The sequence below is a fragment of the Phodopus roborovskii genome, unplaced genomic scaffold (genome assembly GCF_943737965.1).
Source record: "Phodopus roborovskii unplaced genomic scaffold, PHOROB, whole genome shotgun sequence".
Classification (NCBI taxonomy): domain Eukaryota; kingdom Metazoa; phylum Chordata; class Mammalia; order Rodentia; family Cricetidae; genus Phodopus; species Phodopus roborovskii.
Window position 1 is genome coordinate 27472320 of NW_026126447.1, and position 19738 is coordinate 27492057.

At 40.8% G+C, this 19738-nt stretch overlaps 1 protein-coding gene across 2 annotated transcripts in view; it reads left to right on the forward strand.

Moving 5' to 3' along the window:
- Tek (TEK receptor tyrosine kinase) overlaps positions 1–19738 on the forward strand; it is a 90173-nt gene that overhangs the window by 21162 nt on the left and 49273 nt on the right. For both annotated transcript variants that reach the window (XM_051188184.1, XM_051188183.1), the window contains exons 2-4: positions 4017–4328; positions 14892–15002; positions 15369–15521. In XM_051188184.1, coding sequence (XP_051044141.1) covers positions 4017–4328; positions 14892–15002; positions 15369–15521 — 576 coding nt within the window. The remainder of the gene's footprint in view (positions 1–4016; positions 4329–14891; positions 15003–15368; positions 15522–19738) is intronic.

Genomic DNA, 19738 nt, shown 5'->3' on the forward strand with positions numbered 1-19738 from the left:
TTGTTGTAAAATGTATGGTTTCTGTCAGACAACTCCAAGCTTCCAGTTTTAAAAAGTCTTCAGCTTGATAGTGCCACACTCATTCTACCTCTGACACCTCCCAGGATAAAGTTTGCAAGTCAGTGCATCCATGTGTCAAATGTCTAACAAAATCTAACTGTATGGATGCTCAGCTTCATCCTTGGAAAAAAATAAGATTGCCAACAGTTGTCTGGCCATAATTATAACTAACCTATATTATTTATTCTCTATGGAAATTTCTGTCATTGAAGATGGGGACTACATGTCTTTCCCTCCATTAGACAGACAAGGACCTCATTTGGCTGGCAAGCAGGGGAGAGAAGTGGGAATGCCCCCAGAAGAAAAGGGGCTGGCACAATTCCTGCATGAAAATAGTCTCACATCCAGGATGTCCTTGCCTGATTCTCAACTCCTAGTTATACTGTTAAACAGTGAGTAAGTTCTCTGGCCCTCTTGGTGAACTCAGTACCTGCTTTCTTCACTACTTCATGGGAATGTGTTCATTCTTCATCCTTAATGGAAGTGAGGAGAAAGGCTATTTCCCTCCACTTATTAGTGTGGATGTTAATGCCAGCAAACTTTGCTGAAGCTTCTCAAAGATTACTAAAGGCATGGCAGCAGCAGCAGCAGCAAGTGTTAGGCTCCTGCGGAAGAGCCCACTGTGGCTCTTGATCCACTTATTTTAAGGGAAGGGCAATGTGATGTGTGCTTTTTTTGCACTTACATTTACAATTACATTTTATATTAAATTGGGATTTTGTACCCCTAAGTAGATGGTGAAAGATTTTCTGTGAACATTCCTCCCTGACCACCCAGTACTCCCTTGCTAGGTCACCACCGAGTTCAGTTTCATGTATCATTGAGAAACATACGGATGTAGATTCTATTTTAAGAAACCAAAGACATGGTTTTAAATATATATTCTAAGAACCTGCTAGGTATTTTGTTACCTAAAGCCCATATATACAATCCCATTTCTGCCATAAATGGTCTGTCTCTTGTAAATGGTTTCTGTTAGAATTGACAGCAGATCTCACCAATGGAGGAAGGCTGATATAACTGGTGTATTGAAAAAAGGTGGCAACATGTGACCAAATTCAGACTCTCAAGTGTACAATTTTATTTTTTCATCATTGAAATGAAGGAGAAGTAGCTGAAAGGGGCTGGATAATAAAGAAACCTGATTCATTACTAGTTGGTATTTTCAAACCTACTGTGTTGTCTGCTACTTCCTAAAGTTGTAAGATGCCCAGTGCTAAGGTTGAGTTGAGACCAGATCTCATGGTTTTGGCAAGTCAGTTGACTGGACCTAGAAAAGGGGCTGGATGGATCTTCAGTTGGAAGAATGAGTGTGTTTCCTTCCTGAGGAAAACCTGTGGAACATGCCAGGGAAGAGGGCATCGGGACATCTGGTGAAGCTTGGGCAGGGGCTTAGCTGGGTTTGTTTCTGGAAGGGGAAATGTGAGTGAAGTTATTTTTGGAGGGTATAATTTCACTTCGAGATTTTTCTGTCTTATCCTATCTGCAACAATTTTATGATTTCTCTGGGTTGGCATTGGTTGTCAACTTGATGCAGTCTAGAGTCATCTGAGAAGAGAAATTTCAGTTGAGGAATTGTCTGGCTGTGTCTGTGGAGGATTGCCTTATTAATTAATGTAAGAAGGTCCAGCATACTGTGGGCAGCACCACTTCTGAGACCCCAGCCATATAAGAAAGCTAGCTAAGCACAAGCAGGGGTGAGGCAGAGAGCAAGCAGCATTCCTCCAAAGGTCTGCTTAGAGTTCTTGCTTCAGTTTCTACCCTGACTTCCCTTAATGACCAACCTTGGCATGGAAGTGTAAACTAAATACACTTGTTCTACATTCCTTTTGGTCTGAGTGTTATAGCATGGCAACAAAATGAAGCTAAGTCATTATACCCAACTTCACATTTTCCTGAGCTCTTACAGTTGAGGTTAGAAGTAAGAGGCATACTTCAAGATCAAGCTTGGAAAACTATACTCCATCCACCCCCTCTCATTCTCATATATAAAATCCTACTACCCATGAGTCCATTTACATTAGTTTGACAGTCTTCTTCCCAATTAATCAGATAAAGATGTAACTCTCAGTAAGACCATGCTTACAACACCACAGCACACAACAAACATTGGCAACTGTGCTAAGTGCTCAAGAAAGATCTGGTAAATTAACTCCAGTCAGTCTCAGATACTTAACCTCCCCCCCCTTCCTATGACATTCTGTGAAAGTGATGGCCTTTGATTTTGCCCCCTTGTAAGCCAAGAGTCAAAAGAAGAGAGAAACTGGATGAGGGACAGGGAGAGAGGGAGGTAGATATAGGGCATGTGGATGGGTAAAGAAATCAGTGAAAGCAAAACAAAACAAGAAGATTTTATTTTGTTTTATACCTGTCAGTCTATCTATCTGCCTATCTACACCCTGGTCCCTGTGCTTGGGATTGAACCCAGGGCCTCAGGTATGGCAGATGAGCACTTCACTACTGAGTTATTTCCCCCAGTTCTGTTTTCATTTTTAAATATAAATGATGTTTTCGTGAACAAGTGTCAAAGGCCAGGCAGTGTTTTGCTTTTATATTTGGAGAAGGGGTGAGGTTTGGTATTAGGCATCCAGGAAACAGAATATGGTCATTAGGTGCTGCATATATGACTGATAGTGCTTGTAAGTACTTTATGGTATTTAATATCTACGAGGCGTAGGTCTTTCCAGCACCATTGTAAAGATGAGGTAAATGAGGCTCAGAGGGAAACAAGAGTCACTTAATCATCGCCTCTGCATTTTCTTTAGGAATTTCATGCAGAACTGTAGTAATGTCTTTTTATGACAATCTCTCCTGCCTTTGAAGAGACTAAATGCTTGTCAGACTTTGCAATCCAGTTCATAATATACCTTGAGATCCCTATAGACTGTGTATTCAATCAGCTGACCTACTCTGTACTCTGCCTTCTAACCTGTTTAACTTCCCTTTAAGAAAATACTGTAATGAAATCCTACTCTGCCTTGCACTTCCCATGCAATCAGCTTTTACAGCCAAGCTAATACCCAGCTTTCATCTTAAAACTATGTCACTGCCCAGTGCTTCTGACTTTGAATAATGTATGTATGTATGTATGTATGTATGTATGTATGCATGTATGTATGTTGTGGTAATCATTTGCTGAAAGCAGCCACCAGGTTGAAAATAACTTAATCAACAAATATCCTGTAACAGTTGGAAGCAACGTGTGGGTATAGGATGATTACATCTGTGTGTGGTGTTAGATGCTGTTCTGGGCTACTAAAGTAACTTGTCCCCTTGTTTTTCTGTTGAAAAGTATCCCTCATTCCTTTCCCATACCTTGTTTTCAGTGCTGTCCAATAAATACTGAGCATAGCCCTTTGTTACAACAGGTAACAGGCAGCCAGGACAGATACAAATCAGAAATGGACATCAGGCAGGTAACATAGACAGGCCACAGACCACAAGTTACACTCAGATTGAAGACATAAGAAGTGGGTTTGGTCTTGCTCTTGATCTTAACTACTCCAAGAGGAAGTCTCTCTTTTCATCCCTTATTGTGACATTGGCATATTTTGGTGCCCCCTCTGAGGTTTCTCTAATGAATAGCATAATTGTATGTAGTTGATGTATACCTTTAGTATGCAGTAAGTATAATGGCATTGATTCATTAATTAAAAGCTAATTATGATAATATTTACTATTTTCATTACTTATCTCAATTGAGCAAACATTTATTGAATGCCTAACTATGTCTCAAGCAATATATTAGTGAGGTACATGGGTGTATACATACATACATACATACTTGATTCCTTGGTAAAGAGTTTTGATTGTGTCCAGTGGAATATGGGCAAATTTTAACATCAGAGCATTTAAAACTGACTGTTCATGTGACTAGTTTTAAATGAAGCTTTAAGCAAGAGGAGCTTGACCTGTGGAGTCATGTTCATGTGTGTCATCATTCTCTATCTTTTTAGGAATAGCAGAAGGAGCCATGGACCTGATCTTGATCAATTCCCTACCTCTTGTATCTGATGCTGAAACATCCCTCACCTGCATTGCCTCTGGATGGCACCCCCATGAACCCATCATCATAGGAAGGGACTTTGAAGCCTTAATGAACCAGCACCATGATCCACTGGAAGTGACTCAAGATGTGACCAGAGAATGGGCCAAAAAAGTTGTTTGGAAGAGAGAAAAGGCCAGTATGATTAATGGTGCTTATTTCTGTGAAGGTCGAGTTCGGGGACAGGCAATAAGGATACGGACTATGAAGATGCGTCAACAAGGTAACATGCCTCTGAATGATGGACAAGTTGGATCCACTGGGGACACACATATTTTAACAGCTATTCTCTTTGAGGTTGCACTAAGTGCTTGAGTGGAGAGACCAAGGACACTATGTTCTTCAACATTGTTTATCTCTGCTACCTAGCACATTAGAGATAGAAAGTATAACCCAGTCTAATACCCTCCCTAGATCAGGGCCAGCTAGGCTAATAATATACAGCATGTCTATTTCATAATTCAAAATGAAACATGTTATACATTCTAATTGCCTCATGTTATTATGAACATATAACTATATTGCTTGTATATAATATGAAAATATCCCTGCCAAAACTATTGCCTATTTTAACATTGCTCATGTATTTATTTGATATTTTCTTTGGTATATTGGTAATTGCCCCTACAAGCAGCCAATATTTTTTTTTGAAATTAAATTTTTTTTATTTTATTTAATTTTATATAACAAAGTCCAATTAAATGAAAACAAACATATATACACAATATTTGGGAATTTGGGCATCGTTCTTTCCAAACTACTTCCTGCTGTTAAGGGGCCCTGTCTTGGGGGGATTCAAAGAAGATTCAGATATCCTGGCTGTAGTCTGTAGGGCTGTTTTGTCCAGCTGTTTTGAATGTAGGATTAGCTTGTACTCTGTTTCAGGCGGTATGGCATGATCAAACCACATTAGTCTGGAAGGAATCCACATCTTTTCATTTTCTGTGGAAACAAAAATAGAAATCCTTTTCCCCAGTAACTTGTCCTTCAACTTAAATTTTGGAGTCAAAGCATTTTTTTAATTTAATTTATTGTTTTACATGTCGATCCCAGTTCCCTCTCCCTCCCTCCCTCCCTCCTTACATCCCTTTTACCTTCACTGCCCTCTCACATGCACTCTAAACACCTTCCCCTCCCATCCCCCCACCCCAATTCCATGTGTAGGGGAATGCCATCCAGTTGGGGTCATGTAGATCTGACAGGTCCTGTGAAGTAGGGACTAGGGCTTCTCTCCTGTCTCTAGATTAAGGCAGTTATCCCTCCATGGGGGATGTGTTCGCAAAGTCCTTTTGTGCACCAGGGATACATCCTGGCTCCACTGTCTGAGGTCCCTTAGACTGCTCAGTCCTTCTGGCTGAGACCCATATTCAGGGGGCCTGAGTCAGTCCCATGCTGGCTTCCCAGCTATCAGTCTAGTGGCTGTTAGCTCCTCCTTGTTCAGGTAAGCTGTCTCTATGTGCTTCTGCCGCATGGTCTTGTCCTCTCCATCTGCTTCTGGGTTCTAGTTCGACTCAGTGTTTGCTCCTATTTTCAACAGGCATTAGTTGAGGGCTCCATGGAGAAGTTAGTTGTTGATCTCACTCTCCGGGAAGAGCATTTATGATAGCCTTTCCACGGAAGCTGAGATTGTTAGTTGGGAGCAGTCTTGTAGTTCTCTTGACCTTTCTTTGTGTTCAATTTTATCTTCAAACCAATATTGGCTCCCTCTTTTATGTTCTCTCTCTCTGTCTCTGTCTCTCTTTCCTATCTTCTATTCCTAACCAGGCTCAATCTTCCTGGTCGCACAGGTTTTCCTTTCCTCCCCCTCATTTCATCCTACTTCTCTCTCCATTCGCTGTCCTCCCCCACTTCACCTGAGCTCTGGGGGACTTGTCCCTTCCCAGTTCTGTGAGGGACTTTATATGAATCTCTTAGAATACACCTTGTATCCTAGTTCATCTGGTGATGTGAATTATAGGCTGGTGATCATTTGATCTAGGTCTAAAATCCATATATGAGTGAGTACATACTGTGTTCCTCTTTTTCTGACTGGGTTACCTCATTCAGGATGGTTTCTTCAAGTGCCATCCACTTGCCTGCGAATTTCAAGATACCATTATTTTTTTCTGCAGAGTAGTATTCCATTGTGTAGATGTACCACATCTTCATTAACCATTCTTCAATTGAGGGGCATCTAGGTTGCTTCCAGGTTCTTGCTATTACAAATAGTGCTGCTATGAACATAGTTGAACAGATGTCTTTGTTGCATGGATGTGAATCCTTTGGGTATATGCCTAAGAGGGGGATTGCCGGGTTCTGTGGTAAACTAATTCCCATTTTACTGAGGAACCGCCATACTGATCTCCAAAATGGCTGTATGAGTTTGCACTCCCACCAGCAGTGGAGGAGTGTTCCACTTTCTCCACATCCTCTCCAACATAAGTCATCACTGGTGTTTCTAATGTTAGCCATTCTGGCAGGGGTAAGATGGTATCTCAAAGTTGTTTTGATTTGCATTTCCCTGATAGCTAAGGATGTGGAGCATTTTCTTAAGTGTCTTTCAGCCTTTTTGATTTCCTCCATTGAGAATTCTTTCTTCAGTTCTGTACCCCATTTTTAATAGGGTTATTTGGTGTTTTGTTGACTAGTTTCTTGAGTTCTTTGTGTATTTTGGAGATCAGCCCTTTGTCGGATATAGGGTTGGTGAAAATCTTTTCCCAGTCTGTGGGCTGCCATTTGGTCTTGTCGAGTGTGTCCTTTGCCTTACAGAAGCTTCTAAGTTTGAAGAGGTCCCATTTATTAATTGTTTCTTTCAGTGTCTGTGCCCCTGGAGTTATGTTCAAGAAGAGGTCTCCTATACCAATTTGTTCAAGGGTACCTCCTACTTTCTCTTCTAAGAGGTTCAATGTGCAGCCAATATTTTAAAGAATAAAAAAATTATAAAATGGTAGCTGGAGAGATGGCTCAGGAGTCTAGAGCATTCACTTTTCTTGTATAGAGGAGCTGTGTGTGGATTCCAAGACCCACATCAGGAGGACCACAGTGCTGGAAACTCAAGCTCTAGAAAACTGACACACTCCTCTGGCCTCTGAGGACACCTGCTCACATGTGCACATCCCCACATTCAGACATACATCCATACACATATTCAAAATAAAACAAATCTCATAGCTGGAGAGAGAGCTCAGAGTTTAAGAGCACTTGTTTTCTCCCAGAGGACACGGGTTCAATTCCTAACATCCACATACTGTCTCACAACCGTTCAGAACTCCAGTTCCAGGGGGTCCAATGTGCTTTTATGACTTCCTAGGGCACCCAGGCACCAGACACACGGACAAGTGTGCAAACACCCATACATAAATAATCTAAAAAAAAATCCTCAGGAATTAATAATTTAATTAAAATTGACAGATTCAATGGGAAATGTCCACCAGTAAACCAATTACATTTTTGTTTTGTATCAATGATGTTTTTTTCTTATTTTTAAAGCAATGATATTATATATCATAGCCACAAATAGGCACACAGCTGTACATATTTATTGTTTGAAAAATATGTAGTGTTTGTTGGCTATAGCTATATTGGACTGACCTTGGCTGGAGGAACTTGGCTCAGTTCATTATGTCTATTGTCTGTAACAGGCTAACATAGGTATGTTCTCAAGGAGATGGAGGAGGAAGAGAGGAAGATGAGAACAGATGCAAACTTGAGACTTCTTGAACTCTAAGCCAGGATATGTATGTTATTACTTATGCCTCATTTTATTGCCCTAGAGAAGTCAAACAGCTGAGTTTAGAGTCAGAGCTAAGACAGCTACAAACTTACACTGCAAAGAGCATGATTTTTAAACAATGGGGAGCTGTGACCCTCTTTGTGAGCTGCCATTCTGGGAAGGAGAACATGCTTTACTTTTAGTGGTTGCGTTCCCAGGCTCCATTTAGAAAATACTAGAATATGGAAGATGAATTTTGAGAGCCTCCTGTAAACGAAACAAAACAAAAAGCAAAACAGCAACAATAACAACAAAAACAGATTCTGCCCCTGTATCTTACTCCATGTGGTGTGTAACATGGGGCCATTCTACCAAAACTGAAGTCTTAGTTCAATGGCATTTGGAATAGATGATGTGTAAACATTACTCAGTGATGTGCTCTGAGGCCCCTGGACCTGGACAGGCAGGTAGATAGATGTCTGATGGATTTGATTTATCTGACGGATTTTATGCTGTGTTCAGTAAAGGAGGCACAGATTTCATGCTGTGATGACCTTACCTTTATCTTGCAGGTGTGATCTGGCCCCTCATCCATCAGCCAACTTCTTTTAAATGGCTGACACCACAAATAAAGACATCCCTTTAAAGTTTTTGTTGCCTAAGCATAGGGCTCAAGAGTGGCCATTTCATAAAATGATGATATTGTGAGCACTTCAAAGGGTTTAATTTTTTATTCTTTTGAAGGTTTTAATTTTTATGTGCATGTTTTGCCCACATGTATGTCTGTGCACCATGGGTGTTCCTGATGCCCACAGAAGCTAGAAGAGAGTGTTAGAGTATTGGAACTAAAGTTAGAGACAGTTGGGAGCCGCCATATAGGTGCAGGTAACTGAACTCAGGTCCTAAGAGCTAGAAAAAATGCTCTTAACCACTGATCCATGTTTCATACTCCCCACGGATCTAAATTTCAATGATAAAGCTGATGTAGATGAATTGGGTAGCACAGTTTTATGTAGGAGTCTGCAGGGATATTGTTTTTATAGTTTTCTTTTAGCTTTGACTGTGTGTGTGTGTGTGTGTGTGTGTGTGTGTGTGTGTGTGTGTGTGTGTGACCACAGCATGGGTGTTAAGGTCAGAGGACAACTTTGTGAAGTTGCTGCTCTCTCTCTACATTTATCTGGCATTCAGGGATCAAACTCAGGTGGCCTGATTGACAGTAAGTGCTTTTACTTGCTGTGCAACTTTGCTGGCTCAAACAGGACTTTATCCATCCTAGAAGGTATTTACAAGCCACTCGTGGCTCTTTTTAAGTGGAGACATTGGCTCAGAATTTTGCTGAGCAAGCCCTGGGATTCTGTGTTCGTATCCAAGGGCCCAGAGACAAGTTGCTGTACCACTGACTGTACCTTGAGTAGTGAGAGTGTAGAATCAGCCCCTCTCTGACATCCACCAACAGTCATTTCTTTGAATTTGCAGTAAGTAAAATATTTGGAGGTGGCAAGCTCAATTTAAGGTCAAAAGTGATACACATCTCTATTCCTCACAAACAAAGGACTTTCTAAGCAAAACTATACTGATCACCTTTACATAACATCGGGGCAAGTGGGAAAAGCACAGGGCAGACATTCCCAGGAACACAGCTCTCCACTGAGGGAACAGAGGTTGAACAAAGGGATATGGGGTGTGCCAAAGCTATCATGGCCGATGGTCAGCTCTGTTATTTTTCACATGTCATTTGGGTTTGATTTGTGTAAAGTGTTGTGTCATTTTGCTGAGTTTCCACATTCCCAAAGAAGACCATCTGAGATTTGTGCCCCATTTGTTTAGAGTATGAAGTGTCAACATTTCCTATTGGGGCTATCTTAGGTCACCCTTGATGAAATATAAATGGTAATACCTAGAGCATACTGAAAAGAGTGTTTGGGGTTAAAAAAACTATCACTAATGAGCTTCCCAGACAAAGAACTTGAGTCATAGAAGCAAAGGATATTTTAAATTTAGTTAAATGAGGCAAGGCAGGTTTAGATGGTGAACAACAAACAATAAGATGGCGTAGCTTTTACACTTATACCCCCCAAATTTGAATTCTTTCTCTACCATTCACCAGCTGTATGGCTCAAAAAAAGCTAGTTGACTTCTGTTGGTCTTATTTGTCATTATCTGTGAAATGGGTATAACAATACCTACCCTACACAGTTATGTTAAACTTTGAGTAAGAAATATATATATATATATATATATATATGTATATATATATATATATATATATAGTACAAGGTCTCTCCTTAAAGTCCCAGGCAGAAACCAGAGCAAAGAATGGAGGCTAGAGAGTGGAAGGTAGCCACTGGTCTGAGCATAGGAACCCTGGTTCACGACAAGTTACTCTTAATTGGAATCATAGATTTTCCCTATTTGAAACTTAGGGAGGATAAAGATTATTTTCAATTTTTTCTGAAAAATCAAATGAGGCTCTTAGAGGTTAGTAATCCTACCTGGTACACAGTAAAGGTTCAATCACTATTATAGTATACTAGAGTAGTAATTTAGTGAGTTTTTTTTTGTTTGTTTTATGTATTTTTTTTTCTTTTTTGGTGTTTTGTTTGTTTTGAGTCAATGTCCTGCTCTGTAGTCCTGACTGGCTACAAACTCTTGATAATCTTCCTGCTTCTGCCTCCAAAATGCTGAGATTAGAAGCAAGAACCACCACACCCAGCTCTAGGGGATTAGTTTTCCTACTCAGAATTTTAGGGTGTATACTAGTTGTGGAGGTACACACAAAGTAGGCAAAGAGGTGACACATTTTCTCCTGTATTTGGACAACAAGAACATCTGACACTGGTGACTTGGTCTGCCTTTCCTGTTGGTCATTCAGTGGGGGAAATACATTACAGAGAGTGATATGGACTATGGTATCAGGAAGATTTTCAAAGCTATGTCTTTATGCTACAGCTACTATTAGTTCCATAGTAAAACATCTTGGGAAGGCTAGGGTGATGGCTTTTTAGAAAAAAGTACTGATTTCCTGCAACTACAAGGACTTGAATTGGATCACTGGAAGTCTTGTAGGGAAAAAAAGTAATGCTTGTAATCCTAGAGCTGGGGAGTCAGAGCCTGTAGGAACCCCGAGGATGGCTAGTCAGCCAGCCTAGCCTAATGGTTAAGCTCCAGGTGAACCAAAGACTGTGTCTCAATGAAAAGAGCAGATGACACTCCTAAGGAACAGTTCCAGAAGTTGTCTTCTGGTCTTCACATTAGCCCACACCTGTGAACCCATACCAGAACACACACACACACACACACACACACACACACACACACCCCATCATGGGAATTCACATGCCTGTCCAGGAACACAGCATGCAGGAACCCAGCATGACAGGGACACAAGCAGCAATATATTCCTCTTTGCTGATGACTCATACAATGCGGAGGAAGTGGAAAATCCAATTTAAGCTGTGCCAAACACGGCTTAAATTGGCTTGCACATCCCAACAATTCAACTTTTTTTTTTTTTTTTTTTTTTTTAAATCAATGGACTCTAAAACAATCAACAGCAGTTTACTCAAACCTCGGTGGAGATTTCATTTTGGGGTAGTGAGTTACAGATAAAGTTGATAGGGGTCTTAGAGCCAAAGGTGTTTTGGAATGAAACAGAAGAAGAAATGGAAGTTTTTCTTCTCCTAGTTTCACTTGAGAACTAACTTTACAATAGAAAAGAAACGCCTGATCATGATGGTAAAGCTGATAGACAGGAGCCATCTGTGTCTAGATAAGGGATGAACACATTAAGATTATTAAAAAAATATAAACAGGAAAAAAGTTGAAATCAATGCATTAAATTCATTCTTCTTTTTGAGAAAAGTTCTTATGTAACCCAGGCTGGCCTCCAACTTAATAGGTGTACAGAGAAGTATGTACCTTTGGACTTGTGCTCCATCTTCCAAGTATTGAGATTACAAGCATATACTACCATGCCTGGTTCATGTAGTGCTGGGGGGGTTGAACCCAGAATTTTGTGCATGTCATGTAAACACTCTACTGAAGTACTCCCAGCCTCAGACCACATTTATGTTTTTTCCTACAATTATTTTAGAGTATATTGTATATTGGAGACTATTTCAGACTTCCCTGCTTGACATTCCTCTGGAAATGTTACAAATGTTTCCATCTAAATGCATAATGAGGGCTACTAAGACCCCTTTAATACATGGAGCTCATCATTCTTGTAATCAGTTGTCTTCACTAGCTGGTGAGTGCTGGACTTGGGAGAGTAAACACCAGCCTGATTGCAAGGGCTGGCTGCAGCTACCTGCCAGTGCTGTCTTTCAAGACAAATGTGGTTCTACCCTTCTGGAGCCTCATGGGAGCAGCAGGGTACATATATGATGAGCAAGGCTGTGATGAGGAAAGAGTTACAATGAGGCCTCCTAACCTGGGTTCTAGGGGTGTGTTAGGCCCCTATAGGCATCTCAGTACAGAACTAATGGATGGATAGGAGCAGATGAGGTATAAGGAGAAGGAGTTGTGAGAAGGGATAAAATCTGTGTCTTAGACCAAAGTAATCAGAGTAGGGGTGCTGGTGAGTGAATAGTAAGCTGCGGGGGATGAATGTGGTCCTGAGTCTGTATCTCAACTGTCACATTAACGTTGACAACCCAAACTGAGCTCATCACTTTTCATCCAGGAGAAACACCTTTGCTTACAACTTTCACTCTCACCTGCCTTTTCTTGTTGCCCTAAAGTGAACAAATTAACTGTGTTCGTAGTTTCCTCATCTAAGCGATATTATGCACGTCACCTTCCAGTATAGCGCTTGGCAATCTCATTTATAAACGAAGTAGTTGACCTTCAAAGTCTTATGGACTTAATATATAACCTGTGAATTTCCTAATCAACCAACCAATCAATCAATCAAACAAAACCCTGGCTTCCTCGAACCCTTGTGATTTTTGAGCCAGGTTAAACTCTCTGTGCCCCAGTCTCCTCATTTATAAAATGGGGATAATGGCAGTGCTTATGTCATGGGGATATTATCAAACATTAATATTATAATGTGTTTAGAACAGTGTTCAATCCATAGCACTGTTAAACTGTACTTGTTGTTAGGGTCCAGGCAGTTACATGGCTTTGATAAATGCACACTGAATATATAACAAGCTCATGTACCATAGGAAGCCTGAAGCGGAGCATGCAACTTGACGCCTTTGCTAGTACTTGGCAAAGATTGACTGGCTTAGAGACGTTCATGCAGACAGACAGTCAGTCACAGGCCTTTGGTGTGAGGGTGACCTTAAGAAAACAGGGATCTAAGAGACCAAGTCTGAAATAATAAAAAGCCACAGAGTAGGGGGAAAAAGCTACATTGGAGTGGAGCCTACCAAGGAATCTGAGTTCCTTTCCGAATACAATGCCCAGGGAGAAGTCCCACGCTCAACTAAACAATCTCCACACAAAGGGGACAAAATGTAAACAAACTGCAGAGAAAGTCACACAGATGAAATGACCAGAACTGTTCTCACAACAGCCTCTCACAGTCAGGAAGAACTTTGTGCGTTAGTGTGGCCAAATTGTCGGCAAGAGAAGGAATGCTCTAAAGCCTTCCCTATATACCTATGTCCCCCCCATCCCCATCCCTGCCTGCCTTCTCTGCATGGTGATTCATTTTAGTTCTTGCCACTCACACCCATGTTACAAATTCATCACAGTAGTGATGTCACCTACTGAAATTTGGCATGGACACCTTGAGCTCCCTGAGGCTTAGCTTCTTCTGTTTCATATTCAAAACAACCTTCCCGGTAGATTTTATTTCTGAATTATAGATGAGAAAGCTGCAGAGGTGAAATTACTTGGTGAGTGCCAGAGGATGGATTCAGACCCAAGGCCATCTGTTTCCAATGCCCATACGGCTCTCTTATCTATACCTTGCTTCCTCCATGTCTGTCCCAGGCATCTGGTGCTTTGAAGGCATTCACTTTTGTGACCACACAGGAGAGACCTGGTAGGGAACTTTTCTTCAGTTAGCAGTGACTACACATGCCCCCAAATAAGCAGACTATGGTGTATGTTAAAGGAAGGCGGACATTTGCTTCTGGAAGTGAGACACTTTCACATCTTCTCAGAAAGCCTAGCAATTGGGGCAATGCTGTGTTTCAAGATTTTCACAGAGGTACTATAAGTCAAATACAGAATCTTTCCTGAGCCCCTTTATTGCGGTAAATAAGGATCAGGATAAACAAATAGGCCGAATAGATGTTTATTCAGGGAGAAATAACTTACAACCTAGACAGATGAACACCAGGAAATTCAACCCGATCCTCTCCTGTCCGAGTCATGCCAGAAAGAGAGAGCCTTTCCTGGCCCCCTCCGACCTCCTTCCACAGGCCACTTCCGCCCATGGCTCCACCCCCAATGGGCGTGGTCAGTGCCACAGAAGGAGACAAAGTGAATATCCCACTACACCCCTTTAGTGCTGGCCAATTCCACAACCGAGTCAGCTCATACATGTCAATTGAAGGGTAGAGGGTGAGACAATAGTGCCTATCCTTGTTTTTCCTCTTCAATATTTCAGCCTTAATATCATAAACAAGGGCAACATTATACTTATTCCACTTGTTTGGAGTGCTTTCAAGCAGTAATTACCACCACATCAAAGGAGAAGTGAGTAGGCAAATGTTACTATCTTTTCTATGTTGAGGAAACTCATATCCCTTTTGTACTTTGAGTGAACATCATAGGGATTGGGGAAATGTAGCAGATCAATAGTTAACATAGTTAATATTTTTAGTTAATATCAGGATACAGTGTAATAGCAGATGTCAATCATCATGAAGTCCCATCTTCCCCAGTCATTTGCATGATAAAATTGTCATATGTATATTGTGTATACTTTTATATTTTATAAAGGAAATGACCATTCCTTTCATTAGATTCTTTAAAAGGCTCATATAGTCGGTTATCTACTATTGTCCTTCACATCAGAAAGGCCAGGTAGTGCTTACATGTACTGGGTCTCATCTGGACTTTGGTGTTTATTGGCTACAGAACTCAGTTTTGTATGTTTGTATTCATTTATTCACTGTCTTTCTCTTTTAAAAGCTTCCTTCCTACCTGCGACTTTAACTATGACTGTGGACAGGGGAGATAACGTGAACATATCTTTCAGAAAGGTGTTAATTAAAGAAGAAGATGCAGTGATTTATAAAAATGGTAAGTCTGTTTCATCCCTTTCCATCACTGGGTAACACCTAACACATTAGATATTGTCATGTTGCAGTTTCAGTGGTAATTGTCCAAAAGGCTGCTATGGTTCAAGCTAGCCAGATTTCGCCTATAACAGAAGACCCCTTAGACAATGAGCTTGATTATTTAATTGAGCAAATGGAGGCAGGGATTCAGATATCCATGTACATGCATGCATCACATATAAGCTGTGGGTGCTTTCAATAAAAGGAGTCTCAAAGCCACCCAGGTAAGATGTGAAGTTGTATGACAGTGAGGTTATTTGCTTGTAAGGACAAACATATAGGAATGTTTGAGCACATCCTGTTTTTCTCCACTTTTCTCCCTTGCCAGGTTCCTTCATCCATTCAGTGCCCCGGCACGAAGTACCTGATATTTTAGAAGTGAACCTGCCTCACGCTCAGCCTCAAGATGCTGGTGTGTACTCGGCCAGGTACATAGGAGGAAACCTGTTCACCTCGGCCTTCACCAGGCTGATAGTCCGGAGTAAGTGATGGAGATGTCACTATTCTATGCTGGTGTAGTTGTTAGGACTTAGTTGGAAGTTATGGAAACTGATTGTGCTACATAAGTAAAATGGAGGGTTAGGGTGGCAGGATACCAAGGACCCTGGGAAATTTGACACAGATGCTAATTAGTAAGTTGCAGAAAGATAGACTTTAGGGAAAATATGGGGTTCAGAGATAGTGGGGTTGCGCTGCTTTTCATCTAGGAGTTTGCTGTTACCATAGCTCAGATCCACAATGTTTTGCCTCTGGATTTTATATCCCCAGTAGAAAGAATTAGCTTGGCTAAATACATAGATGTCTACCAGCCTAAACCAGGGAGTCACAGGCAAGGGAAGAACCATAAAACACAAGTCCTAGTACTATTGTAGGACTATACCCATTAGAAAGGGTAGTTGCAGTAAGGAGGATGGTCTCACTGGGGATTAGGATGTGACTGTTACAGATGATCTGTGTCATCTGGGCTCCTACGTAACATTATTTCCTTCAATTCCCATGACTATTAGACCATTTAATCTCTAATATGATCCTTATTTTTAGATTTGAAAACTGCAAGAGTTAGAACTCGGGAAAACTTCCCTCTTCAGTGTAATTTAATCATCAAGTATAATCTTCAAGGTAGAAGGAGCCAGCACCAGTAATTTTTATGGAGAAATTGATTTATAGAAAGCAAGAGACTAGCCTTGAATTACCCTCAGCCATGCCAAGTGATTTGTGCTATTAATCACTTAGGCCTTTAGACCTAAGTGGAGCTCTCTAATCCACCAGGATAACTTTTTTTGCTTTGCATTGTGCTCATTAATTCAAGAAAGTGTATTAATACCAGTATTAAAACATTGTTTTGGTGTTAAAGACAGTATAACACAACGAACTTCCATCCCTTGGGTAATTCCCAGTCAGAGCAGGTAGTGCATATAATTAGATAAGTCAGCATTACAGTGTAATGGAAGAAGTATGTAATGTGTGGTTCACCTCGTTTATTCCCCAAGCCAAGACACATCAAGAGATATAAAATGAAGTAAGGTGTTTTATAGTCAGGATTATTTAAACTTCACTCAAGAGAAATTTCCCCATGTTCCCAGAACTGGCTTCTTGTGTAGTGCTCATGTACAATTAATCTTCAAAGGTACAAGACAGGATGTTAGTAAATCTGTAGGATTCAGCTTTTGATGTCTGGCCTTTCAGTTACTTCTTGAACTCTCCACCAATTCCCCTTTACTCAGATACACAGGAAAGCCTAGATGGTAAAAGGTCAACTTACATTCAGAATCTGGGACAAATGGCTGTGTTGTCTTGGATCAGGCATTAGGCTGGTGCATGTCTGTATAGGAATGGTAAAACCATTCCTACTCTTCACTCTCACTTGAACACACAGTTTCTGGCACTAGTGAGTAGTGGGTCCCACAAGTACCAGGAAAGTCTCCAGAAGATATCACCTGGGAATCTTACAGTTTAACTCTGTTCTGATTCTGCCTAGAAATGGTGTCAGATCCCACAGGTAAGGATCATGATAGAACATTGCACTTATTTTGATTGCAAGTTGAAAACCACAGGTCATGTGCAATACTTCTGACCGAATAGCTATAAATTAAAGTTCCTTAAGCTTCTCTTCTTTGTTTTGGTAAATTGCTAGGCAGTCTCCCAGAACTCAGGGAAATAATTCAAGTTTATATAGAGAATGCCAGAGAGGATTCAAATCAATGGCCACAGGGCAGAGATACACAGGTCAGGATGCATGGATAGGGGAGGTGGCACTTCCATGCACTCTCCAGGAACCTTCTGATCCAGAAGCTCTCAGTTTTGTTCAAATCCTTAGCCAACTTTCAGCCCTTAGCCCTTCCTGGAGATCACAGATGGGACTAGTCCCAGCTCTCCATTCATGCCTTGGTGTTTCTAGTGACCCTAATCATTATGACATTTAAGGGCCCCTTCACCACCATAATTAGCACACAAAAGTCATCTCATTAGCCTACAGAAGTTGTTTGCCAGTTTGAAGGTTTTAGAGACAGGATACCAAGAACCAAGCACAGGAGCCAAGTTAGTATTTCTTAATATATTACACTGTCATCTGGGAAAATGCTTTAAATCTTTGTCTTTTTCCTTTTCCGTTAAGATGGGATCTTTTGGCAGTCTCCTAGTTCAGACCCCCAAGTGCTAGGCTTATAGAGCTGAGCCACCAAGTCTGGTTTACAGCTGTTTGTAAATGTCAAAACATGAATAGAGATTAGAACTTGGGGCTTATCTGGCTTTTTCTCATAAAGCAAAAAATCCAATTTTCTTTTTTTTTTTCTTTTCTCTTTTGCATTTTGAAACAAATTATTTTATTTTTTTATTTATTTTATATAACCAAGTCCAATTAAATGAAAACAAACATTTATAGACAATATTTGGGAATTTGGGTGTCGTTCTTTCCAAACTACTTCCTGCTGGTAAGGGGTGCTGTCATGGGGGATTCAAAGAAGATTCAGAAATCCTGGCTGTAGTCTGTAAGGCTGCTTTGTCCAGCTGTTTTGAATGTAGGATCATCTGGTACTCTGTTTCAGGTGGTCTGGCTTGATCAAACCACATTAGTCTGGAAGGAATCCACAGCTTTTCATTTTCTGTGGAAACAAAAATAGATCCCATTTTCATCTCCATACTGTTTTCCGGCTGAAGCATATAAAGATGCCTCTGTGTTAGCATATTTAATGAAACTACTTGGGAAATACTGCTAGTGTTTGGAATCATTCAAAGGAAGTCCCAACAGGGCTATAATCACCCTATCACCCTATTTAACAATAATTCCCCAATGTGACTAATTTGGTGTTTAGTGAGGGAAGCTGGAAGCATTTTTTTTTTTTCATTTCCCATAGCCATGAGGCATCTCCTCTGTGTGAGCTAACATACACAAACAGATGGGGCTTTAACATTCTGTCTTAGAAACTCTGCTGATGATATTTATAGATGTCAGTATAAAGTTTCTCCTCGACAAAAGCTCTCTTACAACATAAGATTCCCCCCTTTGTCATGAATATATGGCTTTTTTTAAAAAATATAGAATCACAAAGTTTAAAAGAAAAGCTAAGTCATGCAAGTGAATATTATTTGATTAGCAACAAACTCTTAACTTATCCATGCTAAGACATCACCCCTGTTATCCTCTAGAGTTAGTCTTTCCTCCTTCTGGGACTGGGGATGAGGCTGGGCTACATCTACAGACAGACACTCGGCTGGAGAACATAGTTTACATAAGAGGAGCCTTCTTCACTTACATTGTCAGACATTATGTTTAGCGTGTGTAAGTGCCTGGTAGCCTGGCTCTCACTATTTGTGCAAAGTTCCTTCTCCTATTGCATGTCAAGGAACACAACTTGCAGACATCTTGTAATTTTATCCATTAAGTGGAGGCTGTGAGAAATGGTGTGTGTTGATAGTCTTTCTGACTGTTGAAGAGAAAATGCTGATAGCCAGGGGTTCTTGCCAAAGAGATTTTGAGGTTACATCAGTTGCAGGCATGTATCCAAGCTCTGTGAGACTAGTGTTTAGGGACAATGACACTAGTTTCCTACAAATGAAAAGTGAAACTAGATTTTCAACCACAAAAGGCCATGCCCGCACTCCTGAGTTTTCTATATATTTGAAGTTATTCTTGAGTCTAATTAGCAATCTAAAATCACCAAGCATTGGAAGTAACCAGGAAAGATAAATCTAGGAAGTGCTTAACCACCCTGAGCTGAGTCTTGCTTCACTTGTTACTTATATACTTTCCAGCTGAAATGGTGTATGCGACTGACCATTTCTTCTCTTTGGCCTTAGCCCTTCATCACCTACTCCATGTAGAGTCAATGTGGAGCCTTGCAGGGTTTTCCATTCCAAAGCTGTGGGGGGCTGCGGCTTAGATTCTGTCAGGTTCCTCAGTGTTTGAGATGCCATTGGTCTGTATTGGACATGCTTCAGTCTTGGACCATACCACAAACATGCCGAAGTCTCTTCCCTCACAGTGCCTCTGCCTGGAACACATTCTCTAGCCATCTCTTCCTTGCTGCTTTCATGGTCCTACACATCCAATTCACATCCCACTCCCATGGAAAGCCTTCCTTTATGCTTCTTTCTATTGGCAAGGCAGGGTTTGTGAACTGGTGTATAAGGAACTAGAATCATTGTCCCCAAGCACTAGTTTTACAGTGTTGGTTACAAGCCTGAAGCTGATGTAACCTC